Here is a 24,135-nt window from a genome sequence, read left to right as displayed (position 1 = left end):
AGACACGGCCGGGCGTGGTGGCTCATGTCTGTAATCCCAACACTTTGGGAGGACGAGGAGGGCAGATCAAAAGGTCAGGAGTTCCAGACCAGCCTGGCCAACATACTGAAACCTTGCCTACTAAAAATACAAAAAAAAATTAGCTGGGCTTGGTGGCAGGTGCCTGTAAGTCCCAGCTACTTGGGAGGCTGAGGCAGGAGAATCGCTTGAACCTGGGAGGTGGAGGTTGCAGTGAGCCAAAATCACGCCACTGCACTGCAGCCTGGGTGACAGAGTGAGACTCCGTCTCAAAAAAAAAAAAAAAAAAAAAGAGTAGACACTTGGCAGACCATTTGGCTAATTGTGAAGAAAATTTGCTTGGAGGAGTAGCAGTATGATATGGTGGTTAAGGGCACAGATGAAGGTCTCTGTTTTGCTATGCACTAACCGTGACCTTGGACAAGTGATTTAACCTCTCTCTGCCTCTGCTTTCTGTCACATTGGATAATAATAGTTTCTACCTCGTTAATTTGTCAAGGATTTAAATAAACACAGTATCTGGCACATAATTAATGCTCAATAATTGTTGTGGTAGTTGATGTAGTTAAGGTTTGGCAAAGGGAAATCAGTTCTGGAACCCTGGCCTTTCGATTTTCAACAATGGTATCCATTGAAATAAAATAAAGTGAGAATATGGAAAACTTCTGCCAAAGAAGGTGATTTTATTTTATTTTTATTTTATTTTTTATTTTATTTTTGAAACAGAGTCTCGCTCTGTTGCCAAGGCTGGAGTGCAGTGGCGCGATCTCAGCTCGCTGCATCCTCCGCCTCTTAGGTTCAAATGATTCTCCAGCCTCAGCCCCCCGAGTAGCTGGGATTACAGGTGCATGCCACCATGCCCAGCTAATTTTTATAATAAAGAGGGTGGTTTTCTATCGTATCCCTTTTCTCTCCTAGAAAATATAATTTGACATCATGCCCAAGAAATAATGAAATATGTACTTAGTTGCATTTGTTACCAAGGCAAGTCCTTCAAATGCTCAGGACTCCTTTGTGATTCTTTGTGCTGGTGTTTGACTTGGCAGCAATACAGCCCCAGGGTCTTCTGGGCCTTGAGGTGACATGTATACCTTTCTAGCTCCCTCTAAGATCCAAAAGCTCTCCAGCATCTGTAACTATAGAGACAGCTACATTTTGCTTTGGATATAGGCTGAGACTTTTTCAGCCTCCAGGTCCCCATTTGAGTCCCACACATATTACAGATGTTTCCTGTGGCATTTTATATATTGGATGCAGACCTTTTACAAAAGACAATTTCTTGGTGTGTTATGGTAGAGCAAGTATGGGACTCTGATAGAACTGAGTCCAGGCCGGGCGCGGTGGCTCACGCCTGTCATCTCAGCACTTTGGGATGCCGAGGAGGGCGGATCATGAGGTCAGGAGCTCGAGACCATCCTGGCTAACACGGTGAAACCCCATCTCTACTAAAAAAAAAAATACAGGCCGGGCGCGGTGGGTCAAGCCTGTAATCCCAGCACTTTGGGAGGCCGAGGCGGGCGGATCACAAGGTCAGGGGATCGAGACCATCCTGGCTAACACAGTGAAACCCCGTCTCTACTAAAAATACAAAAAATTAGCCGAGCGTGTTGGCGGGCGCCTGTAGTCCCAGCTACTCGGGAGGCTGAGGGAGGAGAATGGCGTGAACCCGGGAGGCGGAGCTTTCAGTGAGCTGAGATTGCGCCACTGCACTCCAGCCTGGGGGACAGAGCAAGACTCCGTCTCAAAAAAAAAAAAAAATACAAAAAATTAGCCGGGCATGGTGGCGGGCGCCTGTAGTCCCAGCTACTCGGGAGGCTGAGGGAGGAGAATGGCGTGAACCCGGGAGGCGCAGCTTGCAGTGAGCCAAGATCGCGCCACTGCACTCCGGCCTGGGAGCCACAGCGAGACTCCATCTCAAAAAAAAAAAAAAAAAAGAACTGAGTTCAAACTCCTGCTCTGCTACACACATATGCTATAACCTGCAGGAAAGGATTTAAATGTGCAGAGCTTCAGTTTCCTCACCTAAAAGTAGAGATACTTCTGCTCACTTCCCAGGCTTGAGTGAAGACACCAGAGATGGCAGTGCCCAGGGAAATGATGCTGCCCATTGAGGGTGCTCAATTAATGCATCTGCTTCTATAAAATCCAGGTTTCATCCTTAAAAGAAATAAGCTTCTATATATTTATCTAGGTGGTGAAATTTTATTCTCCAGTCAGAGGAGTGGGAATTACATAGATCTTGGTGTTACTGAAACAGAGTTTAAATTCCAACTCAGCCATTTCTTAGGCATGTCACTTTATCTGTCTCTCTTTCTCTCTCTCTCTTTCTTTATCTTATTCTGTAACCCAGGCTGGAGTTGCAGTGGTGTGATCTTGGCTCACTGCAACCTCAACCGCTGCAGGCTCAGTTAACCCTCCCACCTAAGCCTCTCAGGTAGCTGGGACTATAGGTGTACGCCACCACACCCAACTATTTTTTTTTGTATTTTTTTGTAGAGACAGGGTTTTTCCATGTTGCCCAGGCTGGTCTCAAACTCCTGGGCTCAAGCAATCCACCTGCCCCAGCCTGCTAAAGTGTTGCGATTACAGGCATGAGCCACCGAGCCTGGCTAGCCATGTCACTTTTAAAAAGTGACTTAATCCATCCCTACTTCAATTCTCTTATCTGTAAAATGGGGAAATTAACATTTGTTTAGCATTTACTGTTTAGTAGGGACTGTTATTACTGCTACTGAAATGTAATAGTATTGTCTATTTTTTTTTCATTTCTTTCTTTCTTTCTTTCTTTCTTTTTTTCAAGATATGGTCTTACTCTTTTACCCAGGCTAGAGTGCAATGGCATGATCATAGTTCATTGCAGCCTCAAACTCCTGGGCTCAAGCAATCCTCCTGCCTTGGCCTCCCAAAGTGCTAGCGTTACAGGCCTTACAGCCACTGTGCTCAGCCTAATTTTTTTAATTTTTAATTTATTTTATTATTATTATTTTTTAAGATGAAGTCTCGCTTTGTCAACCAGGCTGGAGTGCAGTGGCATGATCTCAGCTCACTGCATCCTCTGCCTCCTGGTTCAAGCGATTCTCCTGTCTCAGCCTCCTGAGTAGCTGGGATTACAGGTCCCCACCACCACACCTGGCTATTTTTTTGTTGTTGTTGATTTTTAGTAGAGGTGGGATTTCACCATGTTGGCCAGGCTGGTCTAGAACTGCTGACTTCAAGTGATCCACCCACCTTGGTCTCCCAAAGTGCTGGGATTACAAGCGTGAGCCACTGCACCTGGCTGATTTTTTGTATCGACAGGATATTGCTTTGTTTCCCAGTCTGGTCACAAACTCCTGGACTCAAGCAATCCTCCTACCTCAACTTCACAAACTGCTGAGATTACAGGTGTTAGCTACTGCACATGGCCTGCCTACTTTATTTTATTGGCCACATTTTCTGGGAAATTTGGCACACTTGGACTCTGGCATCTAGTGGGAATGAATTTTAGCAGATGTTAGGGGGAGCGATAGTGAACAAAGTAGAAGAGGGTTCAGAGAGGATATTTGAAGGCCTCCAAAACAAATTGACCTCTTTTTTTTTTTCTTTTTTTTGATATGGAGCCTTGCTCTGTCACCCAGGCTGGAGTGCAGAGGTGCAATCTCAGCTCACTGCAACCTTCACCTCCTGGGTTCAAGCGATTCTCCTCCCTCAACCTCCTGAGGAGCTGGGATTACAGGTCCCTACCACCATACCCGGCTAATTTTTTAGATTTTTAGTAGAGACGGGGTTTTACCCCATGCTGGCTAGGCTGGTCTCGAACTCCTGACCTCAAGTGATCTGCCCGCCTTGGCCTCCCAAAGTGCTGGGATTACAGGCATGAACCACTGCACCCAGCCTGACTCCATTCTTGTACTTACAGCTTTTAAATCTTGGGGATTTTGGACTGTGTTGGCAAATCCTAAGTATCATCTTCTTTCTTCCTTGATGTTTGTGAGTGTGAGATCCCTGCCCAAAACTATGCTGGCCCCCGTGGGGACTGGGGTTTGGAAACTGACTTCACTCAGCCCCAGAGTCAAGATCAGAAGCCCCTCTACCTGGGTATTTTAAGTGCCTGCATTCTCTCTGGCCCAGAAACCAGGACGTGGACCATGCCAGAAGTGACCAGCCCCCCACCATCCCCAAGAACATTCCACACGTCATCGGCAGCCATTGGAAACCAGCTTTATGTCTTTGGGGGCGGAGAGAGAGGTGCCCAGCCTGTGCAGGACACGAAGCTGCATGTGTTTGACGCAAGTATGGACTGGTGGGCACCTTGGGGATGGTCAGGGCCATCCCAGTTTACAGATTACCTAATATAGGAAGCAGAAGTTAGAAAAGAAAAGCCTGACTGAGTGTCTCACTTCTAGACTTCTTTGTTCTATCTCTTAGCTGATATCTTTTTCCCACAGCAAAATTGGCATTTAAAAAGGGATAATGAGGCCTGGCATAGTGGCTCACACCTGTAATCCCAGAGCTTTGGGAGGCTGAGGCAGGGGGACCACTTAAGGTCAGGAGTTTGAGAACAGCCTGGCCAACATACCTTGTCTCTACTAAAAACACAAAAATTATCCGGGCATGATGACATGCACCTGTAATCCCAGTTACTCAGAAGGCTGAGGCAGGAGAATCGCTTAAATCCAGGAGGAGGAGGTTTCAGTGAGCCAAGATCGGGCCACTGCACTCAGCCTGGGCAACAGAGCAATACTCCGTCTCAAGTAAATAAATAAATAAATAAATAAATAAAACAAAAAGATAGGCCGGGCATGGTGGCTCACGCCTGTGATCCCAGCACTTTGTGACCCCCAGGCGGGAGGATCACCTGAGGTCAGGAGTTTGAAACCAGCCTGGCCATCATGGCAAAACCCTGTCTCTACTAAAAATACAAAAATTGGCTGGGTGCAGCAGTGGGTGCCTGTAATCCCAGCTACTCGGGAGGCTGAGGCAGGAGAATCACTTGAACCCGGGAGGCGGAGGTGGCAATGAGCCAAGATTGTGCCATTGCACTCCAGCCTTGACAACAGAGCGAGACTCTGTCTCAAAAACTAAATAAAAAAATAAAAAGGTAAAATGATCAAGTTAAAAAGTTTAAACCATACAATTTATAAAGTAAAAAAGTAAAAGAAAGAATAAGAAAGATAAAAAACAAACAGAAGTAAAAGATTCCCCTTCAGCCTTTCCTTTCCCCGCCTCAGGTACATGCCTGCCTGATTTTTTTTTTCTTTTTTTTTTTTTTTTTTTGAGATGGAGTCTCACTCTGTTGCCCAGGCTGGAGTGCAGTGGCCCGATCTTGGCTCACTGCAACCCCTGCCTCCTGGGTTCAAGCGATTCTCCTTCCTCAGCCTCCCAACTAGCTGGGATTACAGGCACACACCAACATGTCCATCTAATTTTTTGCATTTTTAGTAGAGATAGGGTTTCACCATGTTGGCCAGGCTGGTCTTGAACCCTGACCTCAGGTAATCTGCCCACTTCAGCCTCCCAAAGTGCTGGGATTACAGGCATGAGCCACTGCACCCGGCCAGATTTTTGTATTTTTATTGTAGAGATGCAGTTTTGCCATGTTGCCCAGGCTGGTCTCAAACTCACGAGCTCAGGCGATCTGCCTGCCTCTGCCTGCCCACCTCTGCCACCACACTCAGCCAAAATTTTTACCTTGCAAAGTAAAACTGGGAAAATTAAGAGATAGCACATTCCCAAGCCAGAGTATTTGGAAAAAAAAAAAAAAAAGACACATCACAGTGTGACTTTTCTCTCTCCAGAGAGAATGGGCTTTGTGATTCTTTTAAAGCAGTTTTAAAATGTTTAAATAATATTGGTTTTGAATATATAAAACTATAAGGAACAAGAAAAAAATACATATGTGTGTGTGTGTGTGTGTGTACATGTGTATGTACTATCACCCCAAAATTAAATTACTGTTAACATCTCAGTGTATTATCAATCTTTTTTTTTAAGAACAGAGATAATTCAAACCAGACGTGGTGGCTCACACCTGTAACGCCAGGACTTTGGGAAGCTGAGGAGGGCAGATTACTTGAGGTCAGGAGTTCAAGAGCAGCCTGACCAACACAGTGAAACCTCGTCTCTACTAAAAATACAAAAAGTTAACTGGGCATGGTGGCGCATGCCTATAATCCCAGCTACTTGGGAGGCTGAGGCATGAGAATCCCGGAGGCGGAGGCAGAGGTTGAACCCCGGAGGCAGGGGTTGCAGTGAGCCAAGATCTTGCCACTGCACTCCAGCCTGGGTGAGGGAGCAAGACTCTGTCTCAAAAAAAAAAAAAGAACAGAGATAATTCTATATGTTACATTTGCATCCTATATTTTTCACTTAAGCATTGTTCCATGCAATCAGAAAGTCTTCACCAGCATTTTGAAATTATTATTATTGTATAAATATTAGAGTCAGGGTCTCACTGCATTGCCAAGGCTGGCCTCAAACTCCTAGCCTCAAGTGATCCTTCGGCTTTGGTCCTTCAAAATGCTGGGATTACAGGCATTGAGCCACACCACCCGGCCTTTACCATCATTTTTAATAAGTGCGTAGACCAGGCATGGTGGCTCACGCCTGTAATCCCAGCACTTTGGGATGCCAAGGCGGGTGGATCATGAGGTCAGGAGTTCGAGACCAGCCTGGCCAAGATGGTGAAACCCTGTCTCTACTAAAAATACAAAAATCAGCCGGGAACTGTGGCAGGTGCCTATAATCCCAGCTACTCGGGAGGCTGAGGCAGCAGAATTGCTTGAACCCAGGAGGCAGAGGTGGGTGGATTACCTGAGGTCAGGGTTCAAGACCAGCCTGGGCAACATGGTGAAACCCTATCTGTACTAAAAATACAAAAAATTAGCTGGACGTGGTGGCAGGTGCCTGTAATCCCAGCTACTAGGAAGGCTGAGGCAGGAGAATCCCTTGAACCTGGGAGGTGGAGGTAGCAGTGAACCAAGATCACGCCACTGCACTCTAGCCTGGGCGACAGCAAGGCTCCGTCTCAAAGAAATAAATAAATTTTTAGAACAGTGCGTAATATTTCATCATTGCTATACCAATAATTAAACCTGTTGATGGACACTTAGGCTATTTCCAATTCTTCTCTATAATAAACAATACTGTAATGAACAAGCCAGGTATGATGACTCATGCCTATAATCCCATCAGCTCAGGAGGCTGGAGGATCGCTTGGGCCCAGGAGTTTGAGGATGGAGTGAGCCATAATTGCACCACTGCACTCCAGCCTTTGCAACAGATCGAGACCCTGACTCTTAAAAAAAAAAAAAAATACTATAAGGAACATATTTATGCAAAAACCGTTTCAGGTAATTTTAAATTAAATTCCTTGCCAACACTGGGGACTCCTTGAACAACCAGCAGGCATACCATAAACAGTAATTCAAAGATAAATTGTTTGGCAGACCTTTGTTTCAAAGAGTTTTTGCAGGCTGGGCGCGGCGGCTCATGCCTGTAATCGTTTGGGAGACCAAAGCAGGTGGATCACTTGAGGTCAGGAGTTCAAAACTAGCCTTGACAACGTGGTGAAACCCTGTTTCAACTGAAAATACAAAAAATTATCCAGACATGGCGGCAGATGCCTGTAATCTCAGCTACTCGGGAGGCTGAGACAGGAGAATCGCTTGAACTGGGAGGCAGAGGTTGCAGTGAGCTAAGATCGCACCACTGCACTCCAGCCTGGGCGACAGAGCAGCACTCCATCTCAAAAAAAAAAAAAAAAAGTTTTTGCAGTACTCCTTTAAGACTTTTCTGGTATATAGAAATGATTAATTTTCCAGAATTCTATATATGTACAGCTTTGAAGATAAGAAGGGTTGCCTGCAGTAAAACATAATAATCATATTCATAACTCTCATGTATTGGGTACTTTATTTCCTTCATGCTTTATGTATATTATCTCATTTAATTCATACCTCAGCTCTTAGAAGTAGGTATTGTCTTTTTTTTTTTTTTTTTTTTGAGACGAAGTCACGCTCTGTTGCCCAGGCTGGAGTGCAATGGCACAATCTTGGCTCACTGCAACCTCCACCTCCTGGGTTCAAGCGATTCTCCTGCCTCAGCCTCCCGAGTAGCTGGGACTGCAGGCACATGCTACCACGCCCGGCTAATTTTTTTTATATTTTTAGTAGAGACGGGGTTTTACTGTGTTAGTCAGGATGGTCTCGATCTCCTGACCTCTTGATCCGCCCACCTCGGACAAAGTGCTGGGATTACAGGCATAAGCCACTGTGCCCAACCAGTATTGTCTGTATCCTTATTTTACAGCTATAGAAACTGGAGCTTAGAGAAGTAATTGGTGAAAGGCCACATAGTTATATGGTGAGATAACCTGGTTTCAGCTCCAAATCTCATGTTCTAACCATTATCCTATACTGCCACATCAGGAGTCCCTGCTAACTTTTATTTAAGACTAGTCTGTTTTTTTCCCAACCCCTTCAGCAAATCAATTAAGGATATTGTCCTGAAAACAGAAGAGTCTAGCAGGATGCAGTGGTGTGTGCCTATAGTCCCAGCTACTTGAGAGGCTGAGGTGGGAGGACCACTTGAGCCTAGGAGTTCCAATCCAGCCTGGACAATATAGCAAGACCCCATCTCTAAAAATAATAATAAGGCTGGATGTGGTGGTTCACACCTGCAGTCCCAGCACTTTGGGAGGCTGAGGTGGATGGATCACTTGAGCCCAGGAGTTCAAGACCAGGCTGGGCAACATGGTCAATCCTATCTCTACTAAAAATACAAAAATTAGCCAGTCATGGTGGTGTGCACCTATAATCCCAGCTATTTGAAAGGCTGAGGCAGGAGAATTGCTTGAACCTGGGAGGCAGAGGTTGCAGTGAGAGCCAAGATCGTGCCATTGCACTCCAGCCTAGGCAGCAAGAGCAAAACTCCGTCTCAAAAAAAAAAAAAATGGCAGTGGCTCACACCTGTAATCCCAGCACTTTGGGAGGCCCAGGGGGGTGGATCTCTTTTAGTCAGGAGTTTGAGACTAGCCTGGCCAACATGGTAAAACCTCGGCTTTACTAAAAATATTTAAAAATTTAGAATGGGCGCAGTGGCTCACGCCTATAATCCCAACACTTTGGGAGGCTGAGATGGGTGGATCATTTTAGGTCAGGAGTTTGAGACCAGGTTGGCCAACATGGTGAAACCCGTCTCTACTAAAAATACAAAAATTAAGGGCCAGGCGTGGTGGCTCACGCCTGTAATCCCAACACTTTGGGAGGCCGAGGCGGGCGGATCATGAGGTCAAGAGATCGAGACCATCCTGGCTAACACAGTGAAACCCCATCTCTACTAAAAAACATACAAAAAATTAGCCGGGCTTGGTGGTAGGCACCTGTAATCTCAGCTACTTGGGAGGCTGAGGCAGTAGACTCACTTGAACCTGGGAGGCGGAGGTTGTAGTGAGCTGAGATTGCACCATTACACTCCAGCCTGGGTGACAGAGGAAGACTCTGTTACAAAAAAAAGAAAAGAAAAAAAAATTTAACTGGGCATGGTGGCGCACACCTGTAATCCCAGCTACTCAGGAGGCTGAGGCAGGAGAATCACTTGAACCTGGGAGGTGGAGGTTGCAGTGGGCAAAGATCGCATCTGTGCATTCTAGCCTGATCAACAGAGCAAAACTCTGTCCCCCGATGCCCTGCAAAAAAAAAAAAAAAAAAAAAAAAAAGTTGAGTGCCACTGACATAGACAAGTAACTTGTCCAAATATTAGTCATTAAGGGATGAAATTGTTATTGAAACATTACTTATAAAATAAATAAATAACAAGGCTGGGCACAGTGGCTCACGCCTATAATTCTACCACTTTGGGAGGCCGAGGTGGGCAGATTGCCTGAGCTCAGGAGTTCGATTGCCTAGGCAACATGGTGAAACCCCGTCTCTACAAAAATACAAAATACTAGACGGAGCCGGGCACGGTGGCTCGTGTCTGTAATCCCAGCACTTTGGGAGGCTGAGGCGGGCGAATCATGAGGTCAAGAGATCAAGACCAGCCTGGCCAACATGGTGATACCCCATCTTTGTTAAAAATACAAAAATTAGCTGAGGGTGATGGCATGTGGCTGTAGTCCCAGCTATTCGGGAAGCTGAGGCAGGAGAATTGATTGAACCAGGGAGGCGGAGGTTACAATAAGCCGAGATTGTGCCACTGCACTCCAGCCTTGGCGACAGAGCAAGACTCTGTCTCCAAAAAATAGTAATAATAAATAGAAGCCAGGCATGGTGACTCATGCCTGTAATCCCAGCACTTTGGGAGGCCAAGGTGGGCAGATCACCTGAAGTCAGGAGTTCGAGACCAGCCTGACCAACATGGAGAAACCCCGTCTCTACTAAAAATACAAAAATTAGCTGCATGTGGTGTTGCATGCCTGTAATCCCAACTACTCTGGAGGCTGAGGCAGGAGAATTGCTTGAACCCGGGAGGCAGAGGTTGCAGTGAGCTGAGATCATGCCATTGCACTCCAGCCTGGGCAACAAGACCGAAACTTTGTCTCAAATAATAATAGTAATAATAATAATAATACATTAAATAAATGAATAACAAGAAGATGACTCTGAAGGGCTGTCACAGAAACAGACTCATTCATTTTGACTTTGTGGCAGTTTTAGTTTGAAGCTAAAGAGGAGATCAAAATCGTTTTTATTTCATAGCAAGAAATGGCTTCCGGGTGCTGAGTAGAAGGGGCAGGCATATTCGGTAGTGGGCTCTCCAGCCCTAGAAGCATGCACGCAGAGCCTCTATAGGACTTTTTTTCTTTCTTTCTTTTTTTTTGAGACGGAGTCTCGCTCTGTCGCCAGGCTAGAGTGTAGTGGCGCCATCGCAGCTCACCACAACCTCCGACTCCCGGGTTTAAATGATTCTCCTGCCTCAGGCTCCTGAGTAGCTGGGACTACAGACGCGCGCCACCACGCCCAGCTAATTTTTGTTATTTTTAGTAGAGACAGGGTTTCACCGTGTTGGCCAGGATGGTCTCGATCTCTTGACCTTGTGATCCACCTGCCTCGGCCTCCCAATGTGCTGGAATTACAGGTGTGAGCCACCACACCCAGCCCTTTTTTTTTTTTTTTTTTTTTTTTTTTTTTTTTTAAGACAGAGTCTTGCTCTGTGGCCCAGGCTGGAATGCAGTGGCGCAATTTCAGCTCATTCAACCTCCACCTCTCGGGTTGAAGCAATTCTCCTGCCTCAGCCTCCCAAGTAGCTGGGATTACTAGGCACCTGCCACCACACCTGGCTAATTTGTGTGTGTGTGTGTGTTTTTAGTAGAGACAGTGTTTCACCATGTTGGCAAGGCTGGCCTCGAACTCCTGACCTCAGGTGATCCATCTGTCTCGGCCTCCCAAAGTGCTGGGATTACAACTGTGAGCCACTGCACCAGCCTATAGGTTGTAAAAGGAGGGATGCCTGGATTGGCTGGGGGAGTTGCAGTGAATGACCCCAAGGTTGCTTCCTGCATGGGACAGCTCCGCTTGCTGGGAGGTGCTACAGAGGCTTGGGCCTGCTTCTTGTGTTCTTGTTTAATAGTTTTGCCATTTGATGTTATTGAATTTACTTTTCTAGACACTTTGACCTGGTCACAGCCAGAGACACTTGGAAATCCTCCATCTCCCCGGCATGGTCATGTGATGGTGGCAGCAGGGACAAACCTCTTCATCCACGGAGGCTTGGCAGGGGACAGATTCTATGATGATCTCCACTGCATTGATATAAGTAAGCAGGGCACGGGGGCTTGTCTGTTTAAAATTGTTATTTTTTTCTTTTTTTTCTTTTTTAGACAGGGTGTTTGTCTGTCACTCAGGCTGGAGTGCAGTGGCATGATCTCAGTAGCCTCGGCCTCCAGGGCTCAAGTGATCCTCCTACCTCATCCTCCCCAGTAGCTGGAGCTACAGGTGTGTGCCACCATGCTTGGCTAATGTAAAATTTTATTTTGGTAGAGTTGGGGTCTCACCATGCTGCCCAGGCTGGTCTCAAACTTCTGTGCTCAAGTGATTTTTTAAAGTGTGCTTTGAAAGAATATAGCCTTGCTTGGCCAGGCGCAATGGCTCATGCCTGTAATCTTAGCACCTTGGGAGGCTGAGGCAGTCATATCACCTGAGATCAGGAGTTTGAGACCAGCCTGGCCAACATGGTGAAACCCCGTGTCTACTAAAAATACAAGAATTAGCCTACTGTCATGGCACATGTGCCTGTAATCCCAGCTACATTGGCGCCTGAGTCAGGAGAATCGCTTGAACCCAGGAGGTGGAGGTTGTGGTGAGCTAAGATTACACCACTGCCCTCCAGCCTGGGCCACAGAGCAAGACTCCATCTCCAAAAAATAAAAAAAAAATAAAAAAAAGCCAGGCATGGTGACTCACACCTGTAATCCCAGCACTTTGGGAGGCTGAGGCTGGGGGATCATGAGGTAAGGAGGTCGAGACCAGCCTGGCCAACATAATGAAACCCCATCTCTACTAAAAATAAAAAAAATTAGCCAAGTGTGGTGGCACTCGCCTCTATTCCCAGCTACTTGGGAGGCTGAGGCAGGAGAATCGCTTGAACCCGGGAGGCAGAGGTTGCAGTGAGCCGAGACCATGCCATTGCACTCCAGCCTGGGTGACAGAGTGAGACTCCGTCTCAAAAAAAAAAAAAAAAGCTGGGCACAGTGGCTCAGGCCTGTAATCTCAGCACTTTGGGAAGCCGAGGCAGCTGGATCATCTGAGGTCAGGAGTTCAAGACCAGCCTAGCCAACATGGTGAAACCCCGTCTCTACTAAAAATATAAAAATTAGCCAGGCATGGTGGCCCGTTCCTGTAATCCCAACTACTCAGGAGGCTGAGGCAGGAAAATCACTGGAACCCGGGAGGCGGAGGTTGCCATGAGCCGAGATTGCACCCCTGCACTCCAGCCTAGGCAACAGAGTGAGATTCCATCTCAAAAAAAAAAAAAAAAGAAAAGAAAAAAGAAAAAGAAAATATAGGGCCAGGCGCGGTGGCTCACGCTTGTAATCCCAGCACTTTGGGAGGCCGAGGCGGGCGGATCACGAGGTCAGGAGATCGAGACCACGGTGAAACCCCGTCTCTACTAAAAATACAAAAAATTAGCCGGGTGTGGTGGCGGGCGCCTGTAGTCCCAGCTACTCGGAGAGGCTGAGGCAGGAGAATGGCGTGAACCCGGGAGGCGGAGCTTGCAGTGAGCCGAGATTGCGCCACTGCACTCCAGCCTGGGCGACAGAGCAAGACTCCGTCTCAAAAAAAAAAAAAAGAAAATATAGCCTTGCTCTTATATGTAGGTAACTTGACCAGCTGGTAGAATCTTCATCAGATTCTGTTACCTCTGGACAGAATACTAATAATAAAAAATCATAGCACTAAATAATCTCCTGAGTGCTTACTATGGACCCAGTCATGTATTGTCTCTTATCCTTCCAACAGTGCTCTCCTTTCATTACAACCCATTATGCTTTGTGTTGGCCTACTGGATTTCTTTCTGGTGTTAGCCATTAACCCATGAAGGACCTGGATAATGTGGATGTAGATAACTAGAGTTTCATGCTTTTCATGCTAAATGGTTGAAAACAGTGGGAAGAGGAAGGTTAAAGAGAACATGAGGAATATCTTTTAAGTATCTGAAGGGCTGATATGCTGTGGGGAGACCCTGGACTCATTCTGGGCAATTCCTTCAAGTTGTAAGGTCCATTATGGTAGGGAACTTGTGTATTTTGTTTACAAAATATTTTGATTACATGGCTCCCACCTGTAATCCCAGCACTTTGGGAGGCCAAGGTGGGTGGATCACGAGGTCAGGAGTTCAAGACCAGCCTGGCCAAGATGGTGAAATACCGTCTCTACTAAAAATACAAAAAATTAGCCAGTCCCAGTGGCAGATGCCTGTAATCCCAGCTACTCGGGAGGCTGAGGCAGAGAATTGCTTGAACCCGGGAGTCAGATTTTGCAGTGAGCCCAGATCAAGCCACTGCACTTCAGGCTGGGCAACAGAGCAAAAAAAAGAAGAAAGGGGATAGGCAGAAGTAATAGAAATTTCATAGGGCTGTTATGAAAATTAAGTGAGCAAAATTTGTTGTTTAGCCAGCACTTACAAAATCGCTAAGGAACTGTTTTTTTTTGTTGTTGTTGCTTTTTTTGAGACGGAGCTTCGCTCTTGTTGCCCGGGCTGGAGTGCAATGGCATGATCTCGGCTCAGCGCAACCTCCACCTCCTGGGTTCAAGCAATTCTCATGCCTCAGCCTTCTGAGTAGCTGGGATTACAGGCATGCACCACCATGCCTGGCTAATTTTGTATTTTTAGTAGAGATGGGGTTTCTCCATGTTGGTCAGGCTGGTCTTGAACTCCCAACCTCAGGTAGTCCACCCGCCTCGGCCTCCCAAAGTGCTGGGATTACAGGTGTGAGCCACCGCGCCTGGCCCAGGAGCTGTATTTAAAGTACATACACACACACACACACACACACACACAGAGAGAGAGAGACAGAGAGAGAGAGAAACTGAGCTAATTCGAGGCAGTTAATAGTGAATGGTTGAAGGTGACTGTTATTAGAAAGGTTGTATCACATTTCTGTGTGATCCAAAGACTGCCTACATCAGAATCACCTGAGATTCTGGGAATCACTGAGCTCCTCCCTCCCTTCCTCCCTGGACTACCCAATCATAATGTCAGAATTCCCCAAATAATTCTTATGTGCACTAAACCTCTCAGAGCTCTTGGTGAATGACTTTCAGTGGCTGGTGTGCAAACTACAGTAGATAGGTAAGTTTGAAAGCACATCTTAGCCCATGTTGTGCCAAAGCTTTCTTTCTTTCTCTTGGCAGGTGACATGAAATGGCAGAAGCTAAATCCCACTGGGGCTGCTCCAGCAGGCTGTGCTGCCCACTCAGCTGTGGCCGTGGGAAAACACTTGTACATCTTTGGTGGAATGACTCCTGCAGGAGCACTGGACACAATGTACCAGTATCACACAGGTGAGCAGGTGTCCACGGGGATCTTTAAACAAATCTAAACATTCTTTGAAAAGTGATGCAGTGGCCGAGTGTGGTGGCTCATGCCTGTAATCCCAGCACTTTGGGAGGCCGAGGCAGGCAGATCACGAGGTCAGGAGATCGAGACCATCCTGACCAACATGGTGAAACCCTGTCTCTACTAAAATACAAAAAATTAGCCAGGCCTAGTGGTGGGCGCCTGTAGTCCCAGCTACTCAGGAGGCTGAGGCAGGGGAATTGCTTGAACCCAGGAGGCAGAGGTTGCAGTGAGCTGAGATCACACCACTGCACTCCAGCCTGGTGACAGAGCCAGACTGTGTCTCAAAAAAAAAAAAAAAGAAAAAGAAAAAAAAAGTGATGCAGTGCTTCCAATTTGGTTACTCTATATCTAAATCCAAAAGAATGAAAACTCTGTAGGGGATGACATCATTAAAGCAGCAACGCTGCCATAAGGTTTTTTTCCTTTTACTCCTGTTTGTTAGGACTCAGCTGCTACAGTAAATCACTGAACATTTCTAGAAATTTCATTACTTTTTAAATTTTATTCAGATTTTGGCTTTCACTATCTGGAAATTTTTATTTATTTATTTATTTATTTATTTTCTGAGACGGAGTCTCGCTCTGTCGCCCAGGCTGTAGTGCAGTGATGTGATCTCAGCTCACTGCAAGTTCCACCTCCTAGGTTCACGCCATTCTCCTGCCTCAGCCTCCCGAGTAGCTGGGACTACAGGTGCCCGCCACCACGCCCAGCTAATTTTTTTTTTGTATTTTTGGTAGAGATGGGGTTTCACCGTGTTAGCCAGGATGGTCTCCATCTCCTGACCTCGTGATCCGCCCACTTTGGCCTCCCAAAGTGCTAGGATTACAGGCGTGAGCCACCGTGCCCGGCCTATCTATCTGGAAATTTAACATGAAGCCTTTTCCCTCCCCAACATAGAAGAGCAGCATTGGACCTTGCTTAAATTTGATACTTTTCTACCCCCTGGACGATTGGACCATTCCATGTGTATCATTCCATGGCCAGTGACGTGTGCTTCTGAGAAAGAAGATTCCAGCTCTCTCACTCTGAACCATGAAGCTGAGAAAGGGGATTCAGCTGACAAAGTAATGAGCCACAGTGGTGACTCACATGAGGAAAGCCAGACTGATACACTGCTCTGTTTGGTGTTTGGTGGGATGAATACAGAAGGGGAAATCTATGATGATTGTATTGTGACTGTAGTTGACTAATAAAACCCACATTTTTATTACCTGTCAGTAACTTTCAGAATAGTTAAGTAAAACATTAGCTGTTTTATACCTCCAAAATATCTTCTGCATTATATATCTGTTTTTCTCCTACTTTGGTAGGTGAAGAAACTAATGCAAATAATTCTTACGTGTACTAAACCTTGCTATATTGCCTCTCAGAACTCTTGGGAATGACTCTCAGTGACTTGTTTGCAAACTAGTAAATAGATAAGTTTTGCCCAATGCAAAAACCTCCACTGTATTAACATAAAAGGCTTTGGGCCAGGCTTGGTGGCTCATGCCTGTAATCCCAACACTTTGGGAGGCCGAGGAGGTGGATCACCTGAGGTCGGGAGTTCAAGACCAGCCTTACCACCATGGAGAAACTCTGTCTCTACTAAAAACACAAAATTAGCCGGGCGTGGTGGCACATGCCTGTAATCCCAGCTACTCGGGAGGCTGAGACAGGAGAATCGCTGGAACTCGGGAGGCGGAGGTTGCAGTGAGCTGAGATCACACCATTGCACTCCAGCCTGGGTGACAAGAATGAAACTCCGTCTCAAAAAAAAAATATATATATATATGTATACATATTTTTATATCTATATATATGTGTATTTATATATGTATACATAAACACACATATATGTATACATATATATATATATATATATATATATATATATATAAAAGGTTTTGCCAGCAATACAAACCCAGGTAGGTGTGATTAGTGTATTAAATGCTAATCACAAGGTTGCAATACGGTTAGGGTTAAAAAGGAAGTTGCAGAATTGTAATTGGTAAACAACAAACTATAGACATCAGAGTGGACGTTTATTAGTTGAAGTCTATCTTTTTAATATTCAGTAACAGCTCCTCAGAAAGACGTAGACTAGGTGGTCCACGGTAGTGAGAGCCTTTGAGGTAAGGGAAGACTAGCCCTAGTTGCCATTTAACCCTATTGCCCCAGGGTACACAGCACTGCAGGTCATTTTTAATGGCTGTATTGGGCTTGGCCTGAGATCAGTATTCTGCTCAGGGTCTGCCCAAATGCTTTTCGGGCAGTGCAGCAGAGGCCTAGGTCTAATTAAGAGCTTGGTGTTGGGATCCAGTTCTACTCGCCCTAGAAAATTAACCTTTCAGCCAGTTGCTCATCTATAAAATGCCTATCCTTGGGCAGTATTGGATTTTTTTTTTGAGGTGGAGTCCCACTCTTGTCGCCAGGCTGGAGTGCAGTGGTGTCATCTCGGCTCACTGCAACCTCTGCCTCCTGGGTTCAAGTGATTCTCCTACCTCAGCCTTCGGCTTGCACTACCACACCCAGCTAATTTTTGTATTTTCAGTAGAGATGGGGTTTCACCATGTTGGCAAAGATGGTCTCTATCTCTTGACCTTGTGATCCACCCGCCTTGGCCTCCCAAAGGACTACGATATTGGATTTTATGTTAGCACCAGCCTGTCCTTTATTGATCATACCATTTACCTGGACTCTCTTCTTCAGGAACACAATCTAAGTAATCCTAAACCAGTTTTGACACAAACCCTGCCTTTAGCCCATTCATAGTGAGGGGATTTAGTGTAGTTTCAATGTCACCATCCAAGATCCCACCCCAGTACCACTAATGAGAAATTTCAGGGATGGAGATTCTGACACAGCTAGGGTTCACAATATACCTTTACATCCTAAAGTTACAAATTAAATCCAAGTGTATAAAGTTAATACCAGTGATCACTCACTCCCCATCATTTCTCAGAGAATCCAAGCAGCTATAAAAGCATCATTAGTAATAATAATTTAAAAAAAAAAGGCCACCAGAAAGACAGTTTTAGAAAGATAAGGGGAAACAGGAAACCAAGTATGTTCAAGAAAACCCCACTCTTGGGCACTGTGAAATGCCCCTTGCCTGAGTAAAGATGTGGATTAACTTCTCTCCCCTTTTAGATTAACACAAAAGCCAAGCATGGTGGTAACAAGCCTGTAGTCTCAATTAGCTGGGAGACTGAGGTGGAAGGATCACTTGGGCCCAGGAGGGTATTTAAAAAAAAAAAAAAAAAAATTCCCTTGAAGCATTAAATAGAAGTGTTTCCTTATCCCAACATACCAAACACTCCCTCCCCTCACCCCACACGAGAATCTAGCCTTAAATTTCCTAAAATAAATAACTGATCTAATTAGAAGCTTCTCACAAACATTAGACCAGTGTAAATAACAAACATTTATTGGTGTCACTTATGGTAGAAAAAACTTCCTACACCAGATGCACATGACCCAATTGTTAAATAGAACATTTTGAAGGTGAACACACACCCTAACCCAGGTTTTTTACCCGCTTTTTAAGATGGCCAATTCTTCTTCTCCCCCCCACCCAAAGACATGTGAGCAACTGCTAATGAAAAGCAGTAAACAGCCGCTTGGGCTATAGCAGTTTCAACTCCACTCTGAGGTGAAGATTCCAATTACATTCGAGACTTAAGTTCTTTCAATTTTTTCCTAACAAAAGTTCCTGAGTCCAGTATTTACAATATTACAGCACTAGCAGATCAGTGTCTACAACTCATCTTTTTCTGCTGTATCCTCTTCACCAGTTGGAGGAGGGCCTGCACTTCCATAGAGTTTGCTGATAATTGGTTGAACAATTTCTTCCAGTTCCTTCTTCTTAGCTTTGAAGTCTTCAATGTCAGCATCTTGGTGGCTTTCCAGCCATTCAATCTTTTCTTCTACAGCTTTTTCCATGGTCTCCTTATCTTCAGAGGAAAGTTTACCTCCCAGCTTTTCTTTATCTCCAATCTGATTCTTTAGAGAATAGGCATAGCTTTCCAACTCATTTCTACTATCAATGCGCTCCTTGAGCTTTTTGTCTTCCTCAGCAAACTTCTCAGCATCATTAACCATCCTTTCGATTTCTTCCGGTGTCAGGCGATTCTGGTCATTGGTAATTGTGATCTTATTTTTGTTCCCCGTACCTTTGTCTTCAGCTGTCACTCGAAGAATACCATTCACATCTATCTCAAAGGTGACTTCAATCTGTGGGACCCCACGAGGAGCAGGAGGAATGCCAGTCAGATCAAATGTACCCAGAAGATGATTGTCTTTTGTCAGGGGTCGTTCACCTAGAAGTTACATACAGAAAGACTCGTTAGTTGTTACTGACAAGCATTAGCACATCTAGATCCCTGCATTTCAGTCTGAAGCATAAAGTGACACTTTTGGTTTTATCGAGCTGAAAGTCATTTCATATTGGTCTACAAGGAGCAGCAACTAGTACTAACAATGAGTTAGGTTACTAACTCAACTGAATTTTATCTATTTTAAAGTACTGTGAACTCCTTTTCCTTATACTGTAGGAGTCAGCTCAGATGCTATTATTCATAAGAATGCCAAATCATTGGCTGGGTACAGTGGCTCACACCTGTAATAATCCCAGCACTTTGGGAGGCCGAGGTCAGTGGATCACCTGAGGTTAGGGGTTCAAGACCAGCCTGGCCAACATGGCGAAACCCCGCCTCTACTAAAAATACAAAACTTAGCTGGGCGTGGTGGTAGGCACCTGTAATCCCAGCTATTCGGGAGGCAGAGGTTGTAGGTCATGCCACTGCACCCTAGCCTAGGCAACAGAGCAAGACTCCATCTCAAAAAAAAAAAAAAGAATGCTAAATATTTAGATATAAAACATTATTCAAATTAAGACCTCCATCTGAAAACAGCAGTTACTTAGTTCCCTAGCCATTTCAATAGAACATATTAAGTCATGTTCTTTTAAAATATGCCATGATAGATAGACCTGGCACGGTGGCTCACGCCTGTAATCCCAGCACTTTGGGAGGCAGGCAGATGACCTGAGGTCAGGAGTTGGAGACCAGCCTGGGCAACATGGTGAAACCCCATCTCTACTAAAAATACAGAAATTAGCCAGGTGTGGTGGTCCACGCCTGTAATCCCAGCTACTCTGGAGGCTGAGACAGGAGAATCACTTGAACCCGGGAGACAGAGGTAGCCACTGCAGTCCAGCCTGGGCAACAGAGCAAGACTTCATCTCAAAAAAAAAAAAAAAAAGCCACGATATTAGCAAACTGAAGTAATTACCTTCATAGACCTTGATTGTAACAGTTGGTTGATTATCGGAAGCTGTAGAAAAGATCTGAGACTTCTTGGTAGGCACCACTGTGTTCCTTGGTATCAGTTTGGTCATGACACCTCCCACAGTTTCAATACCAAGTGTAAGGGGACATACATCAAGCAGTACCAGGTCACCTGTTAAGAATAAGTTATTTAACTTTTAATTCAAGTTCTCCCTATGAGCTATGTAAAGTTTCTCTAACATTTGGTTAGGTTCTAACACATATTTTAAAGGCAGTGAATTAAACAGTTGCTAATGATCTTGAGACTACCCCAGTCTTGTCTTCACTTATACCCTTTACTACCTGTGTGACCTTGTTGCTCATATTCTGGTATTTTCTAAAGCAATAGCTAATGAGTCTTCCATCAGGCTACTGAATCACTAAGATGTTGCGATGATGACCTACCTGTATCTTGATCACCAGAGAGCACACCAGCCTGGACAGCAGCACCATACGCTACAGCTTCATCTGGGTTTATGCCACGGGATGGTTCCTTGCCATTGAAGAATTCTTTAACCAGTTGCTGAATCTTTGGAATTCGAGTCGAGCCACCAACAAGAACAATTTCATCAATATCAGACTTCTTCAAATCAGAATCTTCCAACACTTTCTGGACGGGCTTCATAGTAGACCGGAACAGATCCTAGAAAAAAGACACAGTTACTGTGATGTCTGTTATCCAAGTATCTAGATGCAATGTCCTGAATTCAGAGTCTAATGAGATCTCATTAGCAAAGCAGAAAACAAGGAACATACCATGTTGAGCTCTTCAAATTTGGCCCGAGTCAGGGTCTCAGAAAAGTCTTCTCCTTCATAGAAGGACTCAATTTCAATTCTTGCTTGATGTTGAGAAGACAGGGCCCGTTTGGCCTTTTCTACCTCACGCCGGAGTTTCTGCACAGCTCTGTTGTCTTTCCTGACGTCTTTGCCAGTCTTCTTTTTGTACAGTTTGATGAAGTGTTCCATGACACGCTGGTCAAAGTCTTCTCCACCCAGATGAGTATCTCCATTAGTGGCCACGACTTCGAAGACACCATTGTCAATGGTGAGAAGAGACACATCGAAGGTTCCGCCACCCAGGTCAAACACCAGGATGTTCTTCTCCCCCTCCCTCTTATCCAGGCCATAAGCAATAGCAGCTGCCGTACTATTAGGAGATTAAAAAAGGGAAAAGTTTTGTCAGTACTTCACATTTCCACTATTTGGCAAATATGCCATATCCCTGAATTTCATACTTACGGCTCGTTGATGATCCTCATAACATTTAGGCCAGCAATAGTTCCAGCGTCTTTGGTTGCTTGGCGTTGGGCATCATTAAAATAGGCTGGTACAGTAACAACTGCATGGGTAACCTAAAAGGATAAAAGATAATTAAGTGTATTGTTGGCCGGGCGCGGTGGCTCACGCTTGTAATCCCAGCACTTTGGGAGGCCGAGGCGGGCAGATCACGAGGTCAAGAGATCGAGACCACGGTGAAACCCCGTCTCTACTAAAAATACAAAAAATTAGCCGGGCGTGGTGGTGGGCGCCTGTAGTCCCAGCTACTCGGAGAGGCTGAGGCAGGAGAATGGCGTGAACCCGAGAGGCGGAGCTTGCAGTGAGCCGAGATTGCGCCACTGCACTCCAGCCTGGGCGACAGAGCGAGACTCCGTCTCAAAAAAAAAAAAAAAAAAAAAAAAAAAAAAAAAAAAAAAATTAAGTGTATTGTCACATAGTTTAACCCTCATTTAAATGCCTGTAATCCCAGCACTTTGGGAGGCTGAGGCAGGAGGATCACCTGAGGTCAGGATTTTAAAAACAGCCTGGGCAATGTGGAGAAACCCTGTTTCTACTGAAAATTAAAAAAAAAAAAAAAAATTAGCCAGGTGTGGTGGTGTGCCTGTAGTTCCAGTTACTTGGGAGGCTGAGACAGGAGAGCTGCTTGAACCCGGGAGGCAGAGGTTGCAGTGAGCTGAGATCGTGCCACTGCAGTCCAGCCTGGGCAACAGAGCAAGACTCCATCTCAAAAAAAAAAAATTATAGTCAAACCATCACTTTAGTTTTTAAGCCAATTTATTGATGAATACAATATATAAAATTTTATGCCCCTGGAATTGTAATTATTAAATAACAAATGAAAAGTCTATTTTGTTTGGCTTATAGTAAGGGACTCAACAATTAAACCTGACAAGCATGAATACCATTCTGATTAAAATTTTTGAAACCTTTCATGAAGGCTTCTATACATAACAGCCAACCAAGAACACTAATGATCAAAAAATACTTAACATTGTTCTAGAAATATTTACCTTCTTTCCCAAATAAGCCTCAGCGGTTTCTTTCATTTTAGTGAGAACCATGGCAGAAATTTCTTCAGGAGCAAATGTCTTTGTTTGCCCACCTCCAATATCAACTTGAATGTATGGTTTAGTTTTCTTTTCAACCACCTATTTTAAAGAATTATCGTTTTCAGACACAGATACAATGATATCTCAAAGTTTAAAAGACCCACTACCATCTCCACAATTTGGTTTATTTTGGTCCCTTGGGGCTGCAAATTGACTAGAAATACTTCAGGGAGTACAGGTGTCTTACAAAGTTCAGTTTTCATCGGTCTTTTATTCCTAAACTATTGTAGACAGAGTACGACAGCAACTATACTGTCTTAAGTTTTGTAACATACTAATATTATTAAAGTTATTACATACATCATGTCTATAACCTTCAACTGTTGTCTGAACACTTTTCCAGAGACTTATAACTCTAAATACTCCCACCACCCACCCGTCCTCTAACTGGATGAGAAAAACCCGGTCGAACCTTGAACGGCAAGAACTTGATGTCCTGCTGCACAGACGGGTCATTCCACGTGCGGCCGATGAGCCGCTTGGCGTCAAAGACCGTGTTCTCGGGGTTGGAGGTGAGCTGGTTCTTGGCGGCATCGCCAATCAGACGTTCCCCTTCAGGAGTGAAGGCCACATAGGACGGCGTGATGCGGTTGCCCTGATCGTTGGCGATGATCTCCACGCGGCCGTTCTTGAACACGCCGACGCTGGCAGAAAAACCCGACAGAGGGACATCAGCACCGCACTTCTCACGCCAGGCCAGGCGGCCACGCCCCGTCCCCCTGCATCCGCAAACCCCACTTACCAGGAGTAGGTGGTCCCCAGGTCGATGCCGACCACCGTGCCCACGTCCTCTTTCTTGTCCTCCTCCTCGGCCCGCGCCGCGCTGAGCAGCAGCAGCATTGCGGCCACCAGGGAGAGCTTCATCTTCCCAGCCAGTTGGGCAGCACCAGGCAGGGCGTCGCAGGCAGTCCAGCCACAGGCCGCAGCACAAGAGCACAGCGCAGTTTCCGACTTGCAGGCGGCAGGGGCCTGGGGTCACAAGGCGCCACAAACCAGGCGAAGGGCAGGTCTGGAAACACAGGCCGCGGCGCTTACCTCTCACACTCGCGAAACACCCCAATAGCTAAACCTGTCTGTGCTGTCTTGGCTGGCGTCGACCGCGCCGTCGCCTACTCGGCTTATATACCCTCCCCCCAGCCCTGTCGTGGAGGCCGCCGATTGGTGAAGGCTTTGCTCGTTGGAGGCCGTTCATTGGCCCAGGCCACCAAGCTGGCCGCCGCCGATTCGAAGCGGCCCCCTCCGCAATAAACGTCACTGCTCCGCCCGCCCAGCTGATTCATTGGCTGCTATTCGTTTCTAACGTCCACCAATGGTAGATAACATCCGCCCCATCCGCTGGTCCCATTGGTTCAGCAGCTGTCTATCTCTCCTACGACTTC

General features: G+C 45.6%; 2 protein-coding genes across 10 annotated transcripts in view; one reads left to right on the top strand and one right to left on the bottom strand.

Moving 5' to 3' along the window:
• Nucleotides 1-16,277, top strand: part of RABEPK (Rab9 effector protein with kelch motifs) — a 43,926-nt gene extending 27,649 nt beyond the window's left edge. For 6 of the 8 annotated variants that reach the window (XM_063636016.1, XM_055271097.2, XM_055271100.2 and 3 more), the window contains 4 exons: nt 4,129-4,290; nt 11,605-11,754; nt 14,853-15,002; nt 15,958-16,277. In XM_063636016.1, the coding sequence (XP_063492086.1) occupies nt 4,129-4,290; nt 11,605-11,754; nt 14,853-15,002; nt 15,958-16,250 (755 nt within the window). In that variant the 3' untranslated portion in view covers nt 16,251-16,277. The remainder of the gene's footprint in view (nt 1-4,128; nt 4,291-11,604; nt 11,755-14,852; nt 15,003-15,957) is intronic. The other 2 variants (XM_063636018.1, XM_055271101.2) reach the window with 1 other exon arrangement.
• A 2,176-nt stretch (nt 16,278-18,453) lies between these two features.
• Nucleotides 18,454-24,029, bottom strand: HSPA5 (heat shock protein family A (Hsp70) member 5). Of its 2 annotated transcripts, none has more exons than XM_055271087.2 (8): nt 23,499-24,029; nt 23,169-23,400; nt 22,658-22,795; nt 21,609-21,721; nt 21,126-21,516; nt 20,775-21,012; nt 20,335-20,502; nt 18,454-19,361 (listed from the first exon to the last, which is right to left on the bottom strand). In XM_055271087.2, exons 1-8 carry the CDS (start codon nt 23,618-23,620, stop codon nt 18,799-18,801), a joined length of 1,965 nt encoding a protein of 654 aa, XP_055127062.1. In that variant the 5' UTR covers nt 23,621-24,029; the 3' UTR covers nt 18,454-18,798. The 2 variants fall into 2 exon arrangements, with proteins under 2 accessions (XP_055127062.1, XP_055127060.1); XM_055271085.2 differs by having other exon boundaries at nt 20,751-21,012; nt 23,499-23,863.
• Between the last annotated feature and the right edge of the window lie 106 nt (nt 24,030-24,135).

This window comes from Symphalangus syndactylus, chromosome 3, assembly GCF_028878055.3.
Source record: "Symphalangus syndactylus isolate Jambi chromosome 3, NHGRI_mSymSyn1-v2.1_pri, whole genome shotgun sequence".
Lineage (NCBI taxonomy): Eukaryota > Metazoa > Chordata > Mammalia > Primates > Hylobatidae > Symphalangus > Symphalangus syndactylus.
The sequence above is the reverse complement of the archived record's forward strand: the minus strand, read 5'-3'. Positions and strand labels throughout refer to the sequence as shown.